General features: G+C 39.6%; 1 protein-coding gene across 1 annotated transcript in view; it reads left to right on the top strand.

The window, feature by feature from the left end:
- slc4a8 (solute carrier family 4 member 8) overlaps positions 1 to 20,165 on the top strand; it is a 35,929-nt gene that overhangs the window by 7,097 nt on the left and 8,667 nt on the right. Inside the window, exons 2-11 of the mRNA XM_037679881.1 lie at positions 6,542 to 6,623; positions 8,635 to 8,787; positions 10,702 to 10,837; positions 13,280 to 13,440; positions 16,358 to 16,534; positions 16,824 to 16,912; positions 18,801 to 18,958; positions 19,055 to 19,142; positions 19,221 to 19,367; positions 19,492 to 19,592. Coding sequence (XP_037535809.1) covers positions 6,542 to 6,623; positions 8,635 to 8,787; positions 10,702 to 10,837; positions 13,280 to 13,440; positions 16,358 to 16,534; positions 16,824 to 16,912; positions 18,801 to 18,958; positions 19,055 to 19,142; positions 19,221 to 19,367; positions 19,492 to 19,592 — 1,292 coding nt within the window. The remainder of the gene's footprint in view (positions 1 to 6,541; positions 6,624 to 8,634; positions 8,788 to 10,701; positions 10,838 to 13,279; positions 13,441 to 16,357; positions 16,535 to 16,823; positions 16,913 to 18,800; positions 18,959 to 19,054; positions 19,143 to 19,220; positions 19,368 to 19,491; positions 19,593 to 20,165) is intronic.

The raw sequence follows: 20,165 nt of genomic DNA, 5'->3' as shown, positions 1-20,165 counted from the left end.
GTGAAAGCATTTCTCTATTTTTGTCTTTTGCATGCTGGGACTTTAGATGTTCTCGTCTGAAGGCATCTTGTGATTCAGAGCTGTGGATTAAAAAAAACATGCCACACAAAGATTGTTTTGTATTAAAGATCAGTAAGTCATCAAAAATAAACTGGGACAAGAATGTCTAATTATAGACAAAACACTTTGAGGATGCACAATTACACCGATTCACATCTGACCTTAAACTGACCTTCAGATTGATGCAGACCATTACAGGAAGTTGTTTAATGGAAGTTAAGAAGGGTTTCGGAGTTCGTCTAAACCCCATGGGAGTTTTTTCACAGTCTTAGTAATTCAAATCAAATCCCTTTTACACAATTACAAGAAATAAAGAAATAAAATAAAACTAGAGAAATTGTATTTCTTGCAAAAATGTAGTGTGAATATTTTTTGCTGAATCATTTTTGCTGAAAGCAGCTCAAGAAGCTGAAACCAGCTGAAAAGGGTTCCTCGCTAAACTGTTAATGTGAGTTGAATTTGAACAGCTGACATTTGCTAAATGCAGGAAAATAAAAGCAGAAAGCAGGAGAAAAACAGTACAAATGTGTAGATGCAGCTGATTTGTGCAGAAATGTAGCAGAAATTAGCAGAATAAGCTTAAATTTGCAGAGCGCAATTGACTAGATTACAGAAAATCTGATATTTGCAAAAAAAGAAACTGAAATGTGCAGAAAAAAAATCTAAAATTATCAAGGAGATGAAGAAATCAAGGTAGATGAAAATAAAACAAAGCTGAAATGAGCAGAAGAGGCTGAAGGGAGCATAAAAAGTTGAAATTTTTAGAAAGAAGAACAAAAGGTGAAAATTAGTGAGAAAAAAAGACTAAAATTAGCAGAAAAAGCCGATTGAAAAGCAGAATTTATACGAGAAAGGAGCTGAAAGGAGCATAAATTGCTAAAATTAGCAGCTGACAGGAGCTAAACAATAAAGTCCAGGCTTAATAATCCAGGTATAGAATCCAACATTTTTCAGCCAGGTCATCTGGACAGTTTCATTTTTTGTGCTGAAACTTTTCGCCTTCGATCCGGAAGGCTTCATCAGTCAAGGAAACACACAACAAAACTGATTCTTCCCCTAACAGCTTACTCCAAAGTGGAACAAACCAGTTCTGCTGGTGCTAAGATGGTCTCTTTGTCACGTCCCCTCCTCCATTGCCAGCCCTCTTCCTTGTTCCTTCCTTGTTCCTGTCCAGATGACCTGACTGAAACATGTTGGATTGTATACCTGGATTATTGAGCATGATTTTAGACACCTGTTCTGTTTCTTATATTATGCAGGTTTGGGGGACATTTTAGTTAGAAGATAAGTACAATTGATGAATTCAGTTTTGTTTTGTCTCTTTGTCTGATTTCAAAATGTATTGGTCATCTCCAAACAGTATAAATAATAAAATAAAAAATAAAAAACACCAATATTTTTTGTGCACAAATTTTTTTTTAAAAGGCCTCAATCCTAGGAATTTTTAATAACTCTGAATCTGTATTATCTATTTGAACACATCAGCATATCTAAAACAGTTTGCACATTTTCCTACACAAAATGGATTTTAATAAGTCTATTGTACCTAGATGAATAAATTTATACATTCAAACTTGTGTAAGCTTGAAAGAAAGTGAAGGATTTGCTGTTTTGAAACCATCTTGTGAGCAGAACTGAGTATTTTTAGCTCCAAAGGCTTGTGATGTGCAGCACGGTGGCGCAACTGGTAGAGCTGCTGCCTCTCAGCGAGCAGGTCCCTGGTTCAAACCCCGGTCCAGCGGCCCTTCTGGGTGGAGTTTGTATGTTCTCTCCGTGCATGCGTGGGTTTTCTCCGGGTACTCCGGTTTCCTCCCACAGTCCAAAAACATGCATGTTAGGCTGATTGGTAACTAAATTGTCCCTAGGTGTGAGTGAGAGAGTGAATGTTTGTTTGTCTCGTTTGTCTCTATGTGGCCCTGTGATGGACTTGCGACCCGTCCAGGGTGTACCCCGCCCCTCGCACAGTGACTGCTGGACATGGGCACCAGCGACCCCCGTGACCCAAAATGGAATAAGCGGGTAAAGAAAATGGATGGATGGATGGATGGATGGCTTGTGATGTGATAATGAATACAATGCTCAGTGCTTCAAATTCACGTCATAGTGTCTTTATATCATCAGCATATCACATGATTGTTCTCTGGCTGCCTCGGTGTGGGTATGCCACAGCTGGTTACCTTCTGATTTGCTTAAGTCAAGTGCAGAGCTGCGAGGACATGCAGCCATTTTGGGTCCAGCAGAGGAGCGATGATGTGGCACAGTCACGCAGATCCCTGTGGAAAATGATTGAGTCATGGACCCACCTGAATGTTCTCAGCTGGAGGACAAGAGTGAAGACAAAGAGATCGGTTGCCAGGTGATAGAATCTGGTGACAGCACGCACATTATTATTTTTTTAGTGGAAAATCATCTGCAAGTGAACGGCTTCACTCACAGAGAGCAAAGCAAAGTTTAAGTGCCATGTGAGCTTTTAATTAGCTCGAGTACAGAGGGGGTGAGATGTGAATGACAGGGAACCATGAACCTGTTCAAAAACAAACGCCTGCATGAGCCTGCCATGGAGAAGGTGACGTCACTGAGCTGTGATCTGTGTGGCTCTGCGTTAGGAACAGCACACGTTTGGGGAAAGAGGCGAGAATTGAATTTAGTGATCTGATGCCTACAGAGGATGCTTCAACATGCTTAATTTCTTTCATTATGTGATTAGTAACTATATTTAGTTTGTAATTATGAACATCAAACAGGCTTCACGTGAATGGATTTGTTCTGTCTCTGTAGATGTGGACCAGATGGATTCAAATTGATCTGATCTGATTTTTCTGCCATCCGTTCAGGGACAGAGAGCTTTTACAGTTGCTCATTCATTCATTCACTCTTGCTGCATGTCTTTATCCCGTTCAAATGCATCCATCCTGAGCCCCAAGTCACAACAAGAGACATAGAAGCTTATGTTTTTCTGCATAGCTGCAATGACTAAGACTTTGTGTGTGTTTGGCCATTTATGAGAGCGCAGAAAGTTTTGGCTGGTAGATCCTAAAGCTGCAGTTAGAAGTTTACATACAGTCATAATTTAAATTCATTCACCATTTATTTATACAGGTTAATCTTATTGAGCCTCGAGGATCAGCTTTTAATGAATTATTCGAACCATTTGTAAATGAGTCCTCGAGGCTCAATGGGATTTACCTGTCTAAATAAAGGTTGAATGAATGAATGAGCCATTTTTAGATTTTTGTTTGGTGAAATCATTGCAAATCATGCAGCATCAACGATATTTAAAAAGAAGAATTTAGGTTTGAACCGAGTGGGGATGTTCTCTAAACGTTCTTCATAAAACTGAACCTCAGTCACATTTTTTTGTATCAGCTTCTGGCATCTGTCTTGCTGGAGAGTTGACCTCTTCTTGGTATTCGGTGCAGACGCAGACACTGGTTTTTCAGCGCAGTCCAGAGCTGTTTGAGTTTTTTTGTCATGGTAGTTTCAAGTTTCATGTTTCTGGCTGCCGTTTTGAAGTGAAGCTAAATAATTTAGAGGTAGACCTCACTGTTCATTATTCCATCCACTTGCACTGCACTAATACCGTAGCATGATTTTACCTCCACCATGCTCAACAATCGATACAGTGTTTTTTATATTTTTAAACCCACCCACACGTCCTTGTAATATACTCCTTGTCATTGTAAATTTTGTTTCTGTCATTCTGTAAATTTGAATAAATTTGGAAGGTGTCACTTTTAGAGAAGGGGCTTCTTTCTTGGTCGACACCATCTCAGTCTTGGCGATGTAAAACCCTTTACTGTGGATGGTGACACTGATGCTCTGGCAGTTTCCTGTTCAGGATATGCGTTAACTTTGAAGGATCCTGGGATGTTCCTGAACAATCTCAAGGTTCAAGTTTTTTTTAATTGTCATTCGCAGCACATGCGTTACATGAGGTGGAACGAAATTGTACTCAAGGTCTCAGTTACACCCAAAAATAGCAAGTATAAAAAATAAACAGTGTAAAAGGATCTGAGATATACACTAAACAATGATAAAGTAATACAATAAGATGTATTAAACAGCAGCCTGAACATGAGTCTGTAGTGAGCAGTGATTATTATGGTTAGAGATTCACGAGTCTAACAGCTACAGGGTAGAAGCTGTTCCTCAGTTTAATGGTTCTACACTTTATGCTCCTCAACCTCCTGCCTGAGGGGAGCGAGGCAAAAAAATGTGTGTGCTGGGTGAGTGGGGTCCTTCATGATGCAGGTGACCCTCGTCCTGCATCTGGAGGTGTAAATGTCTGTGAGGCTGACTCCAACAGTTTTCTGTGCAGCCTCCATGCCACACATTGATGCTGGAGCACAGGATGCTCTCCACTGCAAACCCGTAGAAGAAGGTGAGGACTGAGCTTCCCAGTCCAGCTCGCCTCATCCGCATGAGGAAGTAGCAGTATCACAACAATTCCATCTCCTTAAAATTATTCTCTGACTTTCTTGGATTGAGTGCATGTACATATTTGAGTTTGTATGAGTAATATTGACCCTGTGTGGATTATAGAACTTGTTTACCCAATTCTTCCATCCATCATATTTATTTGTTTCTTCCTTTTTTGGTCGTGGGGGCCATCTTTTTATATCCAGCAGTCACGGTGAGAGAGGCGTGGGGCCTTGGGCAGGTCACAAGTCACCCAATTCCTGTTTTTAAAAACAATTCAAGTTGCATGCTGTTTAGTGATTCCACTCTGGAAAAAGAATTGTTACAAAAAAACTCATTAGAAGCCCCAAATAATGTGACATTCATGTCTAAGAGGCATGAATGTAAACCTTTGACTAACACTGTCTATAAAAATGAGGTCTACAACCAGATCTAGAAACAGCTTAGATGATTGCACTCTTCTTCTAAAGAGGAAAGGTGCTTTTAGACTTAATAGAAAAATGCAGAAATATTCATCCTCCGATCTGTGCTTTGACACGTTTCTGTCTCACACATCTATACACAATTATCTCAGTTTTAACATCACCAACAGTGCCACTTTATGTAAAAAACAAAAAGTGTCTCTTTGCTAATTAAATAATTGTAAGGAATTAAATGGGCAACGAGGAAAAAACTGAAACACTTTAAATAATCTAACAAAAAAAGTGCTTTTCAAACAGAGTTAAAATCTGTACATTACTAAAACACAACAGCCAGTGTGAAAGTCCGTTCACACGAACTTTTATCTGTTTTTGACAATAGCAATCAAATGAGGAGTTTCAGTTTATGTAAAGTTGTTACTCAGAGTTATAATAAAAACGCATCCATCCTCCACATTTTCATTTTTTATATATATCTATAAATACAACCACAAATCACAATCAGTGGGTGAACAAAACATGTCTTTGTAATTAAGACTCGTTCTGCAAGTGGACTGAACTGTCTCGGGACAATAAAGTGCTGTCACGGATGGAAACTAAAATCCCAATGAAACAGCATGGAGCAAGAAAGCAGTCCCAGACCAAGCATGCACATGTGTCATGTGACCTCAAAGCTCTTTTTAAAAACTGCAGCAATTAGATAAAAATATTAACTGAATCTTTTCAGGAGTTGAATTTGAGGTGATCTGTAACATTATAGCTGAGGATAGAAATGAATCTGCTGCAGAGAACTGAGGGATCAGAGACGATGCAGCTGCAGCAGAGACACAGATGAGATTCCTGTAAGACTCTGCCCTTGTTATCATGGGACAGACGCATGGCCATGGGCAACAGCAACCAATGCACAAGAGCAAACACTGCTACTGAGGAACCCTTGTCACCGGGATAGTTAAATAATGTGCAGCAACATTCTGACTCCAGCAGGCTCACTGATGAACCTGTTCATTTTATATAGAGGAGAACAGTTAGAGGTGTTGCCTCACAGCTGAAAGATTTAATGCACGTTCAGTAACTAAAATGAGCCTGAATGTGAGTGAGAGTGTGAATTTTTGTCTCATTTGTCTCCATGTGTCCCTGGGATGGACTGTAGACGTGTCCATGGTGCCCAAAATGGATGGATGGAAGTTTGAAGTGTTGAACTAAGCACAGCTTTAAGTGACTCAGACTACCTGGACCTCCGAGATGTGTTTGTGTGTTTTTTATGACAAACTCAGCTTCTGGAATTTGATGCTTCTTGTTGAAAAGCTTGTGCCAAGAACTGACTTGGTCACAGTGTCCGTCGCTTCTCCTTCAAGGGAAATACTTTAAAAGTGTTCAAACTAAAGTAGATTGTAATAAGAATTGCAAAACTCCACTTCAGATTATCTGAATAATCCCTAATACAGAACACTTTCAGACATTTTTAATATTCTGCAACATAAAAAAACACTGTGATTTCCAACGATACAATGTGTTTTTGAACACAGGATATTCTGCTGGAAAACAGAGTAAATTATCAGCAACCCTCTGATATGTGACATTAAACTGTATGTGTATGTGTGTGTGTGTGTGTGTGTGTGTGTGTGTGTGTGTGTGTGTGTCAGAGGCCAGATGAGGAGGTGGTGGTGGACCAGGGAGGAACCAGCTCAGTGTTGAACATTCATTATGAGAAAGAAGAACTGGAAGGTGAGTTTTATTCACTTTTGGGCATTTTTTATTTTATTTTATTGTACTCTATTAATCCCCAATGGAGAAATTCATTATCTGCATTTTTCCCATTGCACATGTGAACGTGCACATGTGATGCACTGGGCTGCCATGGGGTGCCCAGGGAGCAGCTGGGGTGGGGGATGTTAAGGGCCTTGCTCATGAGCCCAGAGTGGGGCAAGTGAGGGTGGAGGCAGGTGTAGGTGTTTTACCTGTTCCGCCCACATTTTGATGTCAGCCGGGGAGTTGACCAGCGGCGACCCTCCGATCACAGACCTATCCTCTCTAACCTCTGCGCCACCACTCCCCTTATTAACAAAATATGTTATTTCATCTGGTTATCCTTTGATAAATCACTGCATTTTAATCTTTTTATTACATTATTCACTGTAAATAAGAAGCTCATATATGGAGGTTTTTATTGCTGTAAATATATGAAATAAAACATACTGTACTAATATTGTACAAGAAATATAACCTTAATGGTCTTTTTTTTACAGTTAAGTATCTTTATACTTTTTATTTGATCATATCTCAGATAAAAACATTATAATTTTATGATTCTGAAAATTAAACAAACTGTATGGAAAATGTCTTTCTAAGAGTGTGTTTTTACACAAGACAAGCTTTTTGTGCTAAAATAAATATATTTCCAGATCAGCTGCAGCTCTGTTCTTATCACCTTCAGTTCTTGGTGAATTTAAAGTTAATTGTACCTGAAGCCGCCAACCAAATGTCTTATTCTGAGAAAAGATGGAGTAAGATTTTAATATTATTAATTTAAAGCCCAGCAGCATCTCCACAAAGCTCAGTTGTCTTGTTGAACATGAGCACATTTGACACTTTTCTGCATGTTAGTTACCAGCAACAGGATAAACACACGTGTGTTTCTAACCACCTGTCACACAAAAAATACACACTGCTGCCAAGATGAAGCTCTAATATATTTGTTTAATGAATAAATCATATACAATACATGCTATATACTATATTTATTTCTAATAAACAACCTAAATACTAAAGAAGCAAAGTGATTTATGGAAATCATTCGGCACGAATGAGCATCCATGTAATCGTTTTTTGATCAAAATGATGGAACTCACATTAATTTTAATTAATTAACCTGATGCCATAAATTAGTTTTAATGTTATTGTTTGTTAATTAAGAGTAAGGCAGAATTTAACCGTCTGTCAATCATTAAAAATTCAACTAAAGTGTTCATCAGGTGACCTCCTGAAAAAATAAAAAAATTAATGAATTGAAAATTAATTACTAATTATAAATTTTTTAAATGAACTGAGATGTGTTAGTCTAAAAATTACTTTATGTAACAAATACTAGCATGCATGTTTTGATTATAAGATTACTTTACTTAGTACTTTATAAATGTTCAAACAAAATCTGCTGTGAAGGATGAAAAAAATAATCTGGAGTTTTGCTTGTTGGTTTGTTAATTTCAGAAGTTTCTGCTTTGAGATTAAATTAAAAGCTCACGTCTCGCTCAGCCTCTTGTTATCGCAGCGCGTAAAGTCAGATCAGCTGATGATAATCGCTGACGGCAGCGGCTGAGCCTAATGTGAGAGTGCAGCAGCAGGAAAGTGTTGTTCACAAGTCCTCCCTGTGGAGATTTGAACCAGCATCTCACACCAGTGCTCCCACTTTACTGCTCTTATATAATTATATTTGAAGATGCTATTTTTACCCAGAGTCCATTTAAACCTTGTTATTGAGCCTAAGGTCATTAAAAGGTCAACACACATGCACATCACAGCACAGAGTCTCAGGGACATGTTTTTAGTAGTTTTGTCTGTCAGCAAAAGGAATAAAGGACTTAATGTTTTTACCTTTGTTTCCATGTCAGTTAGCAAAATTGAAATTAATAAATTCATTAAATATATATATATATATTAATTGTTTGTTTGGGATTGTTGTCTGTTTACAAAATCTTTACTCAGTCAGGTAAAATCCTGTATTTCATGCCCCCCTCAGGTCACAGGACTTTGTTTGTGGGGGTCCGGATGCCGAGGCAGAGCCATCGTCACCACAAGGCCCACAGTTCCCGTCACCGCAGGAGAGACAGGAGGGCAGGAAGCATCACAACACAACAAACTGAGGGCAGTGAGACGACTGCCAGCAGTCATGGTAACACACAGAAACACACCTGCCTTGGTTTTTTTATTTTTTTAATACCAATCATTTCAAACAAGCGAAACACACACTACTGCTACAAACAGCTTTCAAGCTCCTCACAAAGAGGAATCTGCCGTTAAACCTAATCCTGTTAATACTGTGTGTTTTTCACACATGCTGGTAAACACACACCTCTTCGGGCTATAATTGACTGGTTCCTAATAAGCTGACGCGGAACAGGAGCAAGTCAACATTTTGGATCTGTGTGTACAGTGGTGCTTGAAAGTTTGTGAAGCTTTTAGATTTTTCTATATTTCTGCATAAATATGATCTAAAACGTCGTCAGATTTTCACAACCATCCTAAAAGTTGATAAAGAAAACCCAGTTAAACAAATGACAAAATACCATACTTTGTAATTTATTTATTGAGGAAAAAGTGCCAATATTATACTTTTGTGAGATGTAAAAGTATGTGAACCTATAGGATTGGCAGTTAATCTGAAGGTGAAATTAGAGTCAGGTGTTTTCAAACAGTGGATGATGATCAGGTGTGAGTGCACCCTGTTTGATTTAAAGACCAGGATCTATCAAAGTCTGCTCTTCACAACATGTTTGTGGAAGTGGATCGTGGCAGGAACAAAGGAGATTTCTGAGGAACTCAGAAAAATTGTTGTTGATGCTCATCAGGCTGGAAAATGTTACAAAACCATCTCTGAAGAGTTTGGACTCCACCAGTCCACAGTCAGACAGACTGTGTACAAATGGAGGAAATTCAAGAGCATTGTTACCCTCCCCAGGAGTGGTGGACCAACAAAGATCACTCCAAGAGCAAGGTGTGGAACAATTTGTGAGGTCACAAAGAATCAGGGTAACTTCTCTCTCATATTGGATAATGTTGATGTTCATGAGTCCACCATCAGGAGAACACTGAACAACAATGGTGTGCATGCCAGGGTTGAAGGAGAAAGCCACTGCTCTCCAAAAAGAACATTACTGCTCATCTGCAGTTTGCTAAAGATCACGTGGACAAGCCAGAAGACTGTTGGAAGAATGTTTTGTGGACGGATGAGACCAAACTTTTTGGTTTAAATGAAAAGAGTTATGTTTGGAGAAAGGAAAACTGCATTCCTGCATAAGAACCTTATCCAATCTGTGAAACATGGTGGTGGTAGTATCATGGTTTGGGCCTGTTTTGCTGCATCTAGGCCAAGGTGGCTTGCCATCATTGATGGAACAATAAATTCTGAATTATATCAGAGAATTCTAAAGGAAAATGTCAGAACATCTGTCCATGAAGTGAATCTCAAGAGAAGGTGGGTCATGCAGCGAGACAATGACCCTCAGCACACAAGTGGTTCTACCAAAGAATAGTTCAAGAAGAATAAAGTTCATGTTTTGGAATGGTCAAGTCAAAGTCCTGACCTTAATCCAATCCAGATGTTGTGGAAGGACCTGAAGCAGCAGTTAATGTGAGGAAACCACCAACATCCAGAGTTGAAGCTGTTCTGTACGGAGGGATGGTCTAAAGTTCCTCCAAGCCGGTGTGCAGGGCTGATCAACAGTTACTGGAAACGTTTAGTTCTAGTTATTGTTGCACAAGGGTGTCACACCAGAGACTGAAAGCAAAGGTTCACATACTTTTACCACTCACACGTATGTAATATTGGATCATTTTCTTCAATAAATAAATAATATTTTTGTCTCATTTAACTGGGTTCTCTTTGTCTACTTTTAGGACTTGTGTGAAAATCTGATGTTTTAGTTCTTATTTATGCAGAAATATAGAAAAATCAAAAGGTTTCACAAACAGTCAAGCACCACTGTAAACTTGTCTGAAAGTGTTTGTGCTGCCATCTTAAAAGAGATGACACGAACAAAAAAAGCTTTTTGTTTTTATCACTTGATTTTTCCTGTTCTTCCATCAGACACTCCGTCCCAGCGGGTCCAGTTCATCCTCGGCACAGAGGAGGATGCTGAACACGTGTCTCACGAGCTGTTCACAGAGCTGGACGAGATCTGTGTGAAGGATGACAAGGATGCTGAGTGGAAGGAAACAGCCAGGTCAGGGTCTCTCCTGGGAGCAAGCCAAATAAGGCCTCGGTCTGCCTGGCAGCTCCACAGATGAGCTCTCATGAAGACAGATGTATACGAGTGTTTTTTACATGTAAACCCGAGTGAAACATTTCTTGCGTGGATAAAATGAATGGAATCACATACAGCTGGGGTGATTTCATTCACACTGAAACTCACCTTGACTTGTCAGACTTTGAAGTCACAGAAAAGAAGTGTTCAAATCTCTACATTAGATTTTATAAGCTAATGTGTGCACAGAACTGGAAAAACTTTTTCTTTACTGTGAAATTCTCTGTAGTTGTAGCCGGCACCAAACTTTTAGGGATCATAAAAATTAAACTAGAGTTCCTTGAAGGAATGCATTTTACCTGACCTTCTATGCAAATATCTTCCGTGTTGTGTTTGCTCTCAAATTATTTGTAGATGAGTTTTAGCAACACCAACTTTAAGACCAGTATGTATGAAGTTGATTGGGTTACAACCAGTTTGTTATCACTAAGCATAATTAGCTGTGGACACCATCTTAAACTGAATTGAATCCAAAAGTTGAACAGCTGTAGTCGAGCACCACATGGTAACTTTCTAAAAGTTTCATTAATTTGTCGAGCAATTTTCTAGATGTTTAGAATGAATTCGGCACTTTGGTTGACACATGTCATTACGGGCAGAAATCATTTAAATCCAGATGTTAGATAATACATACATAAAATGTTCGGACCAATGAACGCCATCACAATAGTTTGAAGAAATATCAAGTCAGACAGACTTTACTCACACAGGGATCATCATTTAATACTTTACCTTAAATGTAAAAAAAAAAAAAAGTAATTACCGTACTTGCTGCCGTAAACATTGCGCTGCTGTTTAAATCGCGTCAGTCCAAATAAGTCTAATAAAGTGGAAAATACATAAATATGTCGCTTCACTGTATAAGTTACATCTATTACGCGTCACAGCTGACAACCCAGAAATGTGGGCCAGTGTTGTGCCAAAAATTGATTGGCTGCCAGGCCGCAGGAGCGTGCACAGGAGGACTTTAACAAAAAATTTAAAAAGATTAACACTTAAAAACAATTATCTGTTTGCTCGAAATTATAGTAAAGGTGTGTCTAAGTTACACTTTTCCTTAATAAATGCATTTTAATGGTCACATCAGCTGCATTTCAAAGCTGATTCATGGGAGCGCGCAGACAGAGGACACGCTATGCATTTCTCCAAAAATTTAACAAGATAACCGCCTAAAAACAATTATTTGTTTGCTCGACATTATAGTAAAGGTGTCTCAGTTTAACCTTTACTTAATAAATGCACTTTAATGGTCAAATCAGCTGCATTTTGCCTGGGCGGCACAGAGAAATGCAGCTGATTTTGCTCCAGGAGTTCTGGAGCGAGACGAAGGAGGCTTGTATGGCAAGCCAAGTGTCTCATTAATAGCCACTTTTACCTATTAATGAGACACTTGGTTGCCATATTAGTTCAGCGCCCTCTAGTGGCTGAAAATGGTAGTGTTCAATATTTTCCATGTCAGAATGAATTAGATCGTCAGATCTCAGCCAAAAATTGGGTTATAAATATGAGAAAGAAAAGAAAAAAAACATAAATACATCACTTCGTTGTATAAGTAACAGGCATGCTAATTTACGCAAAATACTGTGACTTATACAGTGAAAATTACAGTACTTTGTTAAATAATTTGTCTTTGTGAACTATGGATTCATACTTTATTAATACTCCATATATTTGTCACGTTTCTTGTGCTTAGAACCTAATTTGTAGATAGGAATCAGAGAACTCTGGATTTAAAGTAAAATATAGTTTTAATCCCGAAAAGTAAAAGCTGACATGCAGCAAACTTGAACTCAGAGGAGACACAGAAGGAGACAGAAACAGGACACATGCAGGATACAATACCCAGACAAAGAAGAACACAGAGACTCAGACTTGCATACAGACGTTAACGAGGGGATGAACCCAAACACCTGGGAAAGACAACAGGTGGTGTAGGTGGGAGCTGATCACACGAGGGAGAGACACTGAGGACATACGGCAAGGGGGAGACGCACACATGGGAATCCCTCAAGAGTTTTTATCCAAAAGTAAGTGTGTGGAATCTCAGATAGATCTCCCCAGAATAGATTTTTCTTTATTTTTATTTATTTATCTGTTTGTGTCTGGGTTTAGTGAAAAGCTGGCACTTCAAGAAATCCTGTCTTTGAAAAAGGCTTAATTAAAAGCATTCTTAAAATAGATCAAAAAAACATTACATGTCATTCTGTCCAACTCCAGTTCGTTCATAGTGCCTCTTTTTGTTTTAACCAGAACCTCCATTAGTGGGCTTTCAATAAATAGTCTTAATATTTTAATGATTAAAAAAAAAAACAGGAACAGAAACGGGAGGGGTTCCTGATCTCTGGCGTCTTTATGTTGCAGGTGGTTGAAGTTTGAGGAGGATGTGGAGGACGGAGGGGAGAGGTGGAGCAAGCCCTACGTTGCTACTCTTTCCCTCCACAGCCTGTTCGAGCTCCGCAGCTGCATCATCAACGGCAGCGTGCTGCTCGACATGCGTGCAGACTGCATTGAAGAGATAGCAGGTGAGAATTTTTACATCGATACCTCAGAACCAGAGTGCTGTAAAACCTAAAGAACCATTTTTATTGTCAATGTCCATGAGTGGCATTTCACATTTTATTGTCCTCTCATCCCCTCTCCTGTACTTTAACGTCTTGCCACTGTCCTTGAGTAAATATTAAACTTGATGATAAAAATAAGGCTTTCTATCTCAGTCAAGTGGCCTTTGAATGCTTTAATAAATTGGTTTATCCTCCTTACATAGGGAAAATAGTTCAGGACACCATGAGAGAATCTGACACAAACTGTCAGTTCTTGAAAAGCACCATCTGACTTTTAGATGATTCATTTTGATGTTCACATTGTGAAACAACCTCATTATGAATCCAGAACCCTGCAGTGACTACAGCACAACAGCTGTCTGACAGTTCTGCTTCTAACCAGGCTGAGTGAGATTTGTAGTCTCTTCTCCAGGAGTTGAACTGGGCCAGCGTGGTACCCTGAATGTTAAATATCTTTGACAACACGCATTTGAACACTTTTTAAGGCCTAAAAGAAGAGTCACGGTTTCCACTGACTGCTTGCAAACACAACATTGAAGGTAAAGCCTCTGAATCTGTGAGCAGCAGAGTGGTGTGGTGTGGTGTGTGCTGGACCTTCAGGACTCACAGCACAAGCTGAGTCACACTGAACAGGGCGGGAAATTAAAGAAATCAGACCATTATTCCCATAGATCTTTAGCACGTGGTAGCACTTTTTCTGCACACACACAGCTACTCTTCCTAATGGCCACTCTGAAAGCAGAAACAGGAGGATGGAGGAGGATAAAATACACCTTTTTACAGAAAACAGGTTGCTAATTGTTTCATGCAACATGTTGCCTTGATAAAATGATTCATCAACTTCAGGATGATTTTCTACTATGATATAAAACATTTAAAATATTCCAGGGCTGAAAATAATTTTAAAGATAACTACTTATCTATCTTAAGCTTCTTAAGGCCATTGTTGTCTATCAAAGCAGCATTTATTTATAGATTTGATTTAATTTATTCTTTTGATTAAAACCATCCATTTTCTGCTGTTTATCTCTGATGGGGTCACAGAGGCAACAAGTTTAGGAGGGAACCCCAGAGACCCTTTCCCCAGCAACATTCCCCATCTCCTCCTTGGGGAATTCAAGGTCAATCCCTCCGGGAGTTCTGGGTCTACCCCGGGGGTCTCCTCCCAGTAGGGACATGTCTTGAAAACCAGCAGAAAGGAGGTACCCAGAAGGCATCATAATCAGAAGCCTTAACCAGTTCAGCTGACTCTTTTCGATGTAGAGGAGCAGTGGCTCAACTCCGAGCTCCTCTCCATCTTTAAAGTTGAACCGGGACGTCTCATGAAAGAAGCTCATTCAGCTGCTTGTATCTGGGATCTTGTTCTTTTATTCACTATCCACACCTTATGAGGTGAGGATTGGAATGTAGACAGACCAGTGAAATGAGAGCTTCGTCTTTCGACTCAGCTCCTTCTTTATTCAGACAGACCAGAGCAACATCCTCAGTACTGAGGATGAGGTCCTATCTGTTGGTCTCATTTGAGTGATGTTTAAGATCTGTAGGAGATTTGTGCATGCTAATCTGTTGCACAGAAAAAGCTGTTTGTTCCAAAGATGCTTTATGTGAAGGAACCTTAAAGTTCCCACTTGATCTAAAACATATGTGTCAAACTCAAGGCCCGGGGGCCAAATGTGGCCCTCCTTAACATCTTATTTGGCCCCCAAGATGTTATTTTAAATGTAAAATACTTTTATCACTTTAATTATTATTTTTTTTTTTTGTAATCTTTGATTATGATCTCAAAGGTGCAATAGAGAATGTAAATGAGAACAGTCTAACTCTTGTTGAGGAACCTGCAACCAAGAAAAGATGTTGTGTATCTAACTTGAGTTCATGTAGCTTCTGAAACCGGCCCTTAGTTTGAAAAAGGTTTTAGTTTTGGCCCCTTTTGTAAGTGGGTTTGACACCCCTGATCTAAAAGTTACCGAGACACAAGCTCTGAGTGGAACCAAACCAGAGAACCAGAGGAGCATGTCAGCATTTGATAATAACTTTGAGATTGGGGCGCTTGACAAATACTTTTTCTCAACTTATTATTAAGACGTATTGTACTCTCATTCTCACATGTGTAAAATGTTCAGCATGTTTAGAAATGTATTTTTTTGGCGTTAATGTCCGCAGGCAGGTCTAAAAATGAGAAAGACAAAAGAATGGCACTATTTCATCTTTGAAACATAAAGGAGACATGTTCCACGACGTTTGTGCTTTTTACAGTTTGTTTACTTTTGAAGAGTCGACTCCACAAAAAGCCTGAAGCCGCAGAGTCCTGCCCCACCCGACACTTCCCCCCCAGGGTTTTCATTCTGCAGGTTTTGCCTCACTGCAGGCTTCTCTGCGCTCTTCTGTTGCCACCATTCTTATTAACAAGGCTGAAAAACCAGCACTGAGGTCATCTCATTATCGCTGGTCTCAAATTGTGCTCAGTAGAAATCCAGACACTGCAGCCAGTTTGTGTGTCTGAAGGCAGGAAGTGAGTTATGATCCAGGCTTGACTCAGCAGGTTGGCTTTAAAGGCGGGGAGAAGCGATTTATTCTGCAGCCCTGTTTGATCAGAAATGTTGCACACGAGCACCCAACACATGGACAGATGTCTGAACAGGTTGTTTAACATGAATTTGAACAATTCAGTCACCAAAAACATGCTTGTAATAGATTATAATAGCTTGTGTTATTTTATTATTGCATTATTAATCAAGTTTCTCAGCCATAATAGCTTGCATAAATTAAGAAGACCAAAGTTTTGGTTAAGTTATGCAAAAGTATGTTTACTTTTTAGATAACTGCAGTCTAAAGACACTGTAGATTGGGGGTTGAAGGGCAACTCTTTGTGTTGCAGACATGGTGCTGGACCACCAGGAGGCTTCCCATGAACTGGACGACAGTGTGAGAGTGAGGGTCCGCGAGGCCCTGCTGAAGAGACACCACCACCAGAACGAGAAGAAGAAAAACCTGATCCCAATGGTTCGCTCCATCACAGAGGGAACACGCAAACCGTCAGAGCCTCAAGGCATCGGTGGGTTTTTCACACCGCCTTCCATCCTATTGAATATTAATCCGTCAAAACCTTTAATGTATTTAGATAAAACTCGAGTTAAACGTGGAAAAAATAAACAGGGCTTTGCTGGTGAGAGACAAACCAATGGCATCACTCTGTCCAAGAACAAAATGAACTGGCATTGTAATTGGAAGACAAACAAAAATGCCTTTGACGAAATTTTAGTTAATTTTTATTTTGGCAAGAAACGACTCTGATTCACTCGTTCTCTCTCATACATGTACACCTACAACTAATCCTCTGTTAGGGCCAGCTACATCTCCGCAGCCTCCTCCACCTGCCGAACCAGCCAAGAACGGTGCTGCACCGGACAGCAGCCAACCGGACCTCAGTAAGGTAAACCAACAGACTGTGCTCTTTTCTTTGATCAGTTTGGACTGAAAACCCACAAGTTAAAGGACTGAATATGCTTTAAAGTTGTGGTAATACATGTGTAATGTATTTTCATAGATGCATGGCATTCAGTCTTGTTTAACCCTCCTGCTGCTCTTGAAAAAAAAATTATGACTGGGTCATTTTAACCTAAGGGCAGCAGCGATAAGCTAACAAATATTAGTTTGTTCACATTGCACTCCATAGGAATCAACTGTAGAGCAGCAGTTACTTAGTATGAAATCTCTTGTGCCAAGTTTTTGTCTCTTGGCCTGCATTTGCAATGTGAGAATATTAATCTAGAGCAGGAAGAGTGTTTCAGGAGACAGTTTTTTATTATTATTTTGCATAATACTGTGCAAACATTTTAGTTCTCAAACAATCTAATTTCTTTACTTTTTCTTCTAAGAAGCCAGATTATCTTGTAATCTTTAAAGTGGATAAAACAAAAAGTATTCAAGCTAGAACAAAATAAAACTGGTTTGCAACAAATAAACAACAATGTATTTAAGAAACAGAAAAAAGGACCGAAAAAACTGACAGAAGACCTAAGAGATGTCCTATCCTTCAACTGATCAACTTTTTGTTACCTTGTTTTCAGCAGATAGCGCTCTGGCAGTTGCCTTGTTCCTGCTAAAAATATATGAGTCAAACTGTTTTCGTTGGTGTTTGTTATAGATTCAACCAAGGACATGGTAACAAATTGTGTATTTGTGACAAGCTGCCAATATCACAATATCTAAGTGAAAACTGGCTTTTGGTTAAGATGTCTGTTGCGATATGTGTTGACGCCACCCTGGGTCATGCCTTAAGTTTAGGAGCGTTTAATGATCTGAATGATCCATAGATCAGCGTTAACAGGTTTAAGACTAAAAAATATCTTGTGAAAATTTAAAAGGTCCTGGGCTGATGGATGGAGTGAAAAAAAACAGCTCAAGTCCTATGAATTCTGATGAAAAAAAAAAATTAAGACCAAGGTTAAAGATTACAAGAAGGTCTGACTCATTGGAAGCAGCATACAAATAAATGAGGGATAACTCAAAACTTTAGCACAGTTCTATATTTACCACTGAAAATTATATTACAGTTGTCCCTCGATATTTCGTGATTCGACTTTCACGGACTCACTCTATCGTGGGTTTTCAACGCAAGATTGTACATGACACAGGATTGGTTGATTGATGGAAGGCGACCAACCAGAGCATTGTGCTGAGGGGTGGACTGGTTACTGGGAGCACCTGGACATTTCCTGGTGGCCTGGCCCGCTCAGTGATCGCCGAGGGGAACCCTCCTTTCTCTTTCTGAGGCTGTCTTTCACAGCAGAGCAGAGACACACAAAATGCGGACATGCAACCTGATGTGTGTCTCTGCTCTGCTGTGACAGACAACCTCAGAAAGAAAAAGGAGGGTGTGGGGGAGGTCTGTCTTTCCCCATCACTGGTGTGGAAGCTTCAGTGAGGTGGTTACCAGAGTGAGTGGCATGAATTGTTTATTTAAAATAATCAAGCGTGACCCAAACCAAGCCTTTAGTCCCCTCAGCAATCACTGAGGGGGCCAGGCCATCGGGAAACGTCCCGGTGCTCCCGATGGTCAGTTTGCCCCCATGCGCTGATTGGTTCTGTAACCATAGCATCAGTCTCTTTCACTGTGCTCTTTTAGAGCGTTAAGAGAGTTTAGAACATTGCAAGAGTGTGGGAAAGGTTTATGAAGCCTCAATATATATATAAATACTAAAATAACGTACCTACTTTGCAGATTTTCACCTATAGCGGGGGTGTCTGGAACATAACCCCTGTGATAAGTGAGGGATTACTGTAAACTCCTATTTATTGTTTATTTGAAATTTCATCAGGTCGACCTTCACTTCATGAAGAAGATTCCAGAGGGTGCAGAGGCCTCCAATGTTCTGGTTGGAGTACTGGACTTCCTAGAGAGACCCATTGTGGCATTTGTCCGTCTTTCCCCTGCTGTCCTCCTCACCGGACTCACTGAGGTCCCCATCCCCACCAGGTAGACCCTCATAGCTCTCTTCAGATCTGTTAGTCATTCACTTCAACAATGAAGGAGCACTTTATATACTTTAGTTTAAATGCTTTTTCAAATCAGGTTCCTCTTCATCCTTCTGGGCCCTGATGGGAAGGAGCAACAGTACCATGAAATTGGACGCTCTATGGCAACCATCATGACAGATGAGGTGAAAGCTCTTCTTCAAGATCTGCCCTACAAAAACATAGAATTCATTTCCTAAGTAATTCCCCTCCCTCTGCTTCAGATCTTCCATAATGTAGCATACAAAGCAAAGGACAGAAGTGACTTGTTGGCAGGGATTGATGAGTTCCTGGATCAGGTGACGGTGCTGCCACCAGGAGAGTGGGACCCTTCAATTCGTATTGAGCCCCCAAAGAATGTCCCTTCTCAGGTGCACAACAAGGATTGGGTTTCTTTTTCAGCCTGAAATTTTGGCCCCATTTGGTTCTAATGAAACGCTAATGGTCTAATATTTTGCTTCTTTTTTTTTTTAAATTTGTTGCTTGTGTCTGCAGGAAAAGAGGAAAATGCCAGGAGTCCCTAATGGTACAGCCGTGCAGGTGGAGGAACCCCTACATGCAGAACACCACGGCCAAGAGCTTCAGAGAACTGGAAGGTAGACAGTTCTGTTTATTATGGAGGGTCGTAAGAAATACAGAGATGATATCCCACTGAAGAAACCAACAAACTGTAGTCTTTGTATAAACTAAATGCACCATTTCTCATAAAGGCGGGTTTAGTAATGTGTTTGCTGCTGAGGCCACAAGATCTAAATTCAGATTATGTCCCACCATGACTCACTGGCATTTGGCTGAAATAAAGTTTAACAACTTGATTTTTAATTTTTTATAGTAGTTTTGTTGAATGATTTTATGCATTTGTTTTTATCAATTTAGAGATTTTTTTGTGTCGTTCTTTAATTATTTTTTGTGTTGCAGTATAAAATGACTTTGACGTGACATGAAGGTGACGGTGCCTATTTGTTTTTATAATTTAGTATAAAATAAGCAAGAACTTTTCCTTTTCTTTTTGTCCCTTGTAGCGCAGCGAAAAGGGGGAATTGAAAATATATCTGTCTGTACATCTGTTTGTTCATGTTGTGAGCACGATACCGTGAAAAAAAGTCAGGTACCAACTTCTATTTTGTTGTGTGGCTGCATATATATATATATATATATATATATATATA

The sequence above is a fragment of the Nematolebias whitei genome, chromosome 7 (genome assembly GCF_014905685.2).
Source record: "Nematolebias whitei isolate Nwh7 chromosome 7, NemWhi1, whole genome shotgun sequence".
NCBI lineage: Eukaryota > Metazoa > Chordata > Actinopteri > Cyprinodontiformes > Rivulidae > Nematolebias > Nematolebias whitei.
Note: the sequence above shows the minus strand (reverse complement) of the source record. Positions and strands in the feature narration are given on the sequence as shown.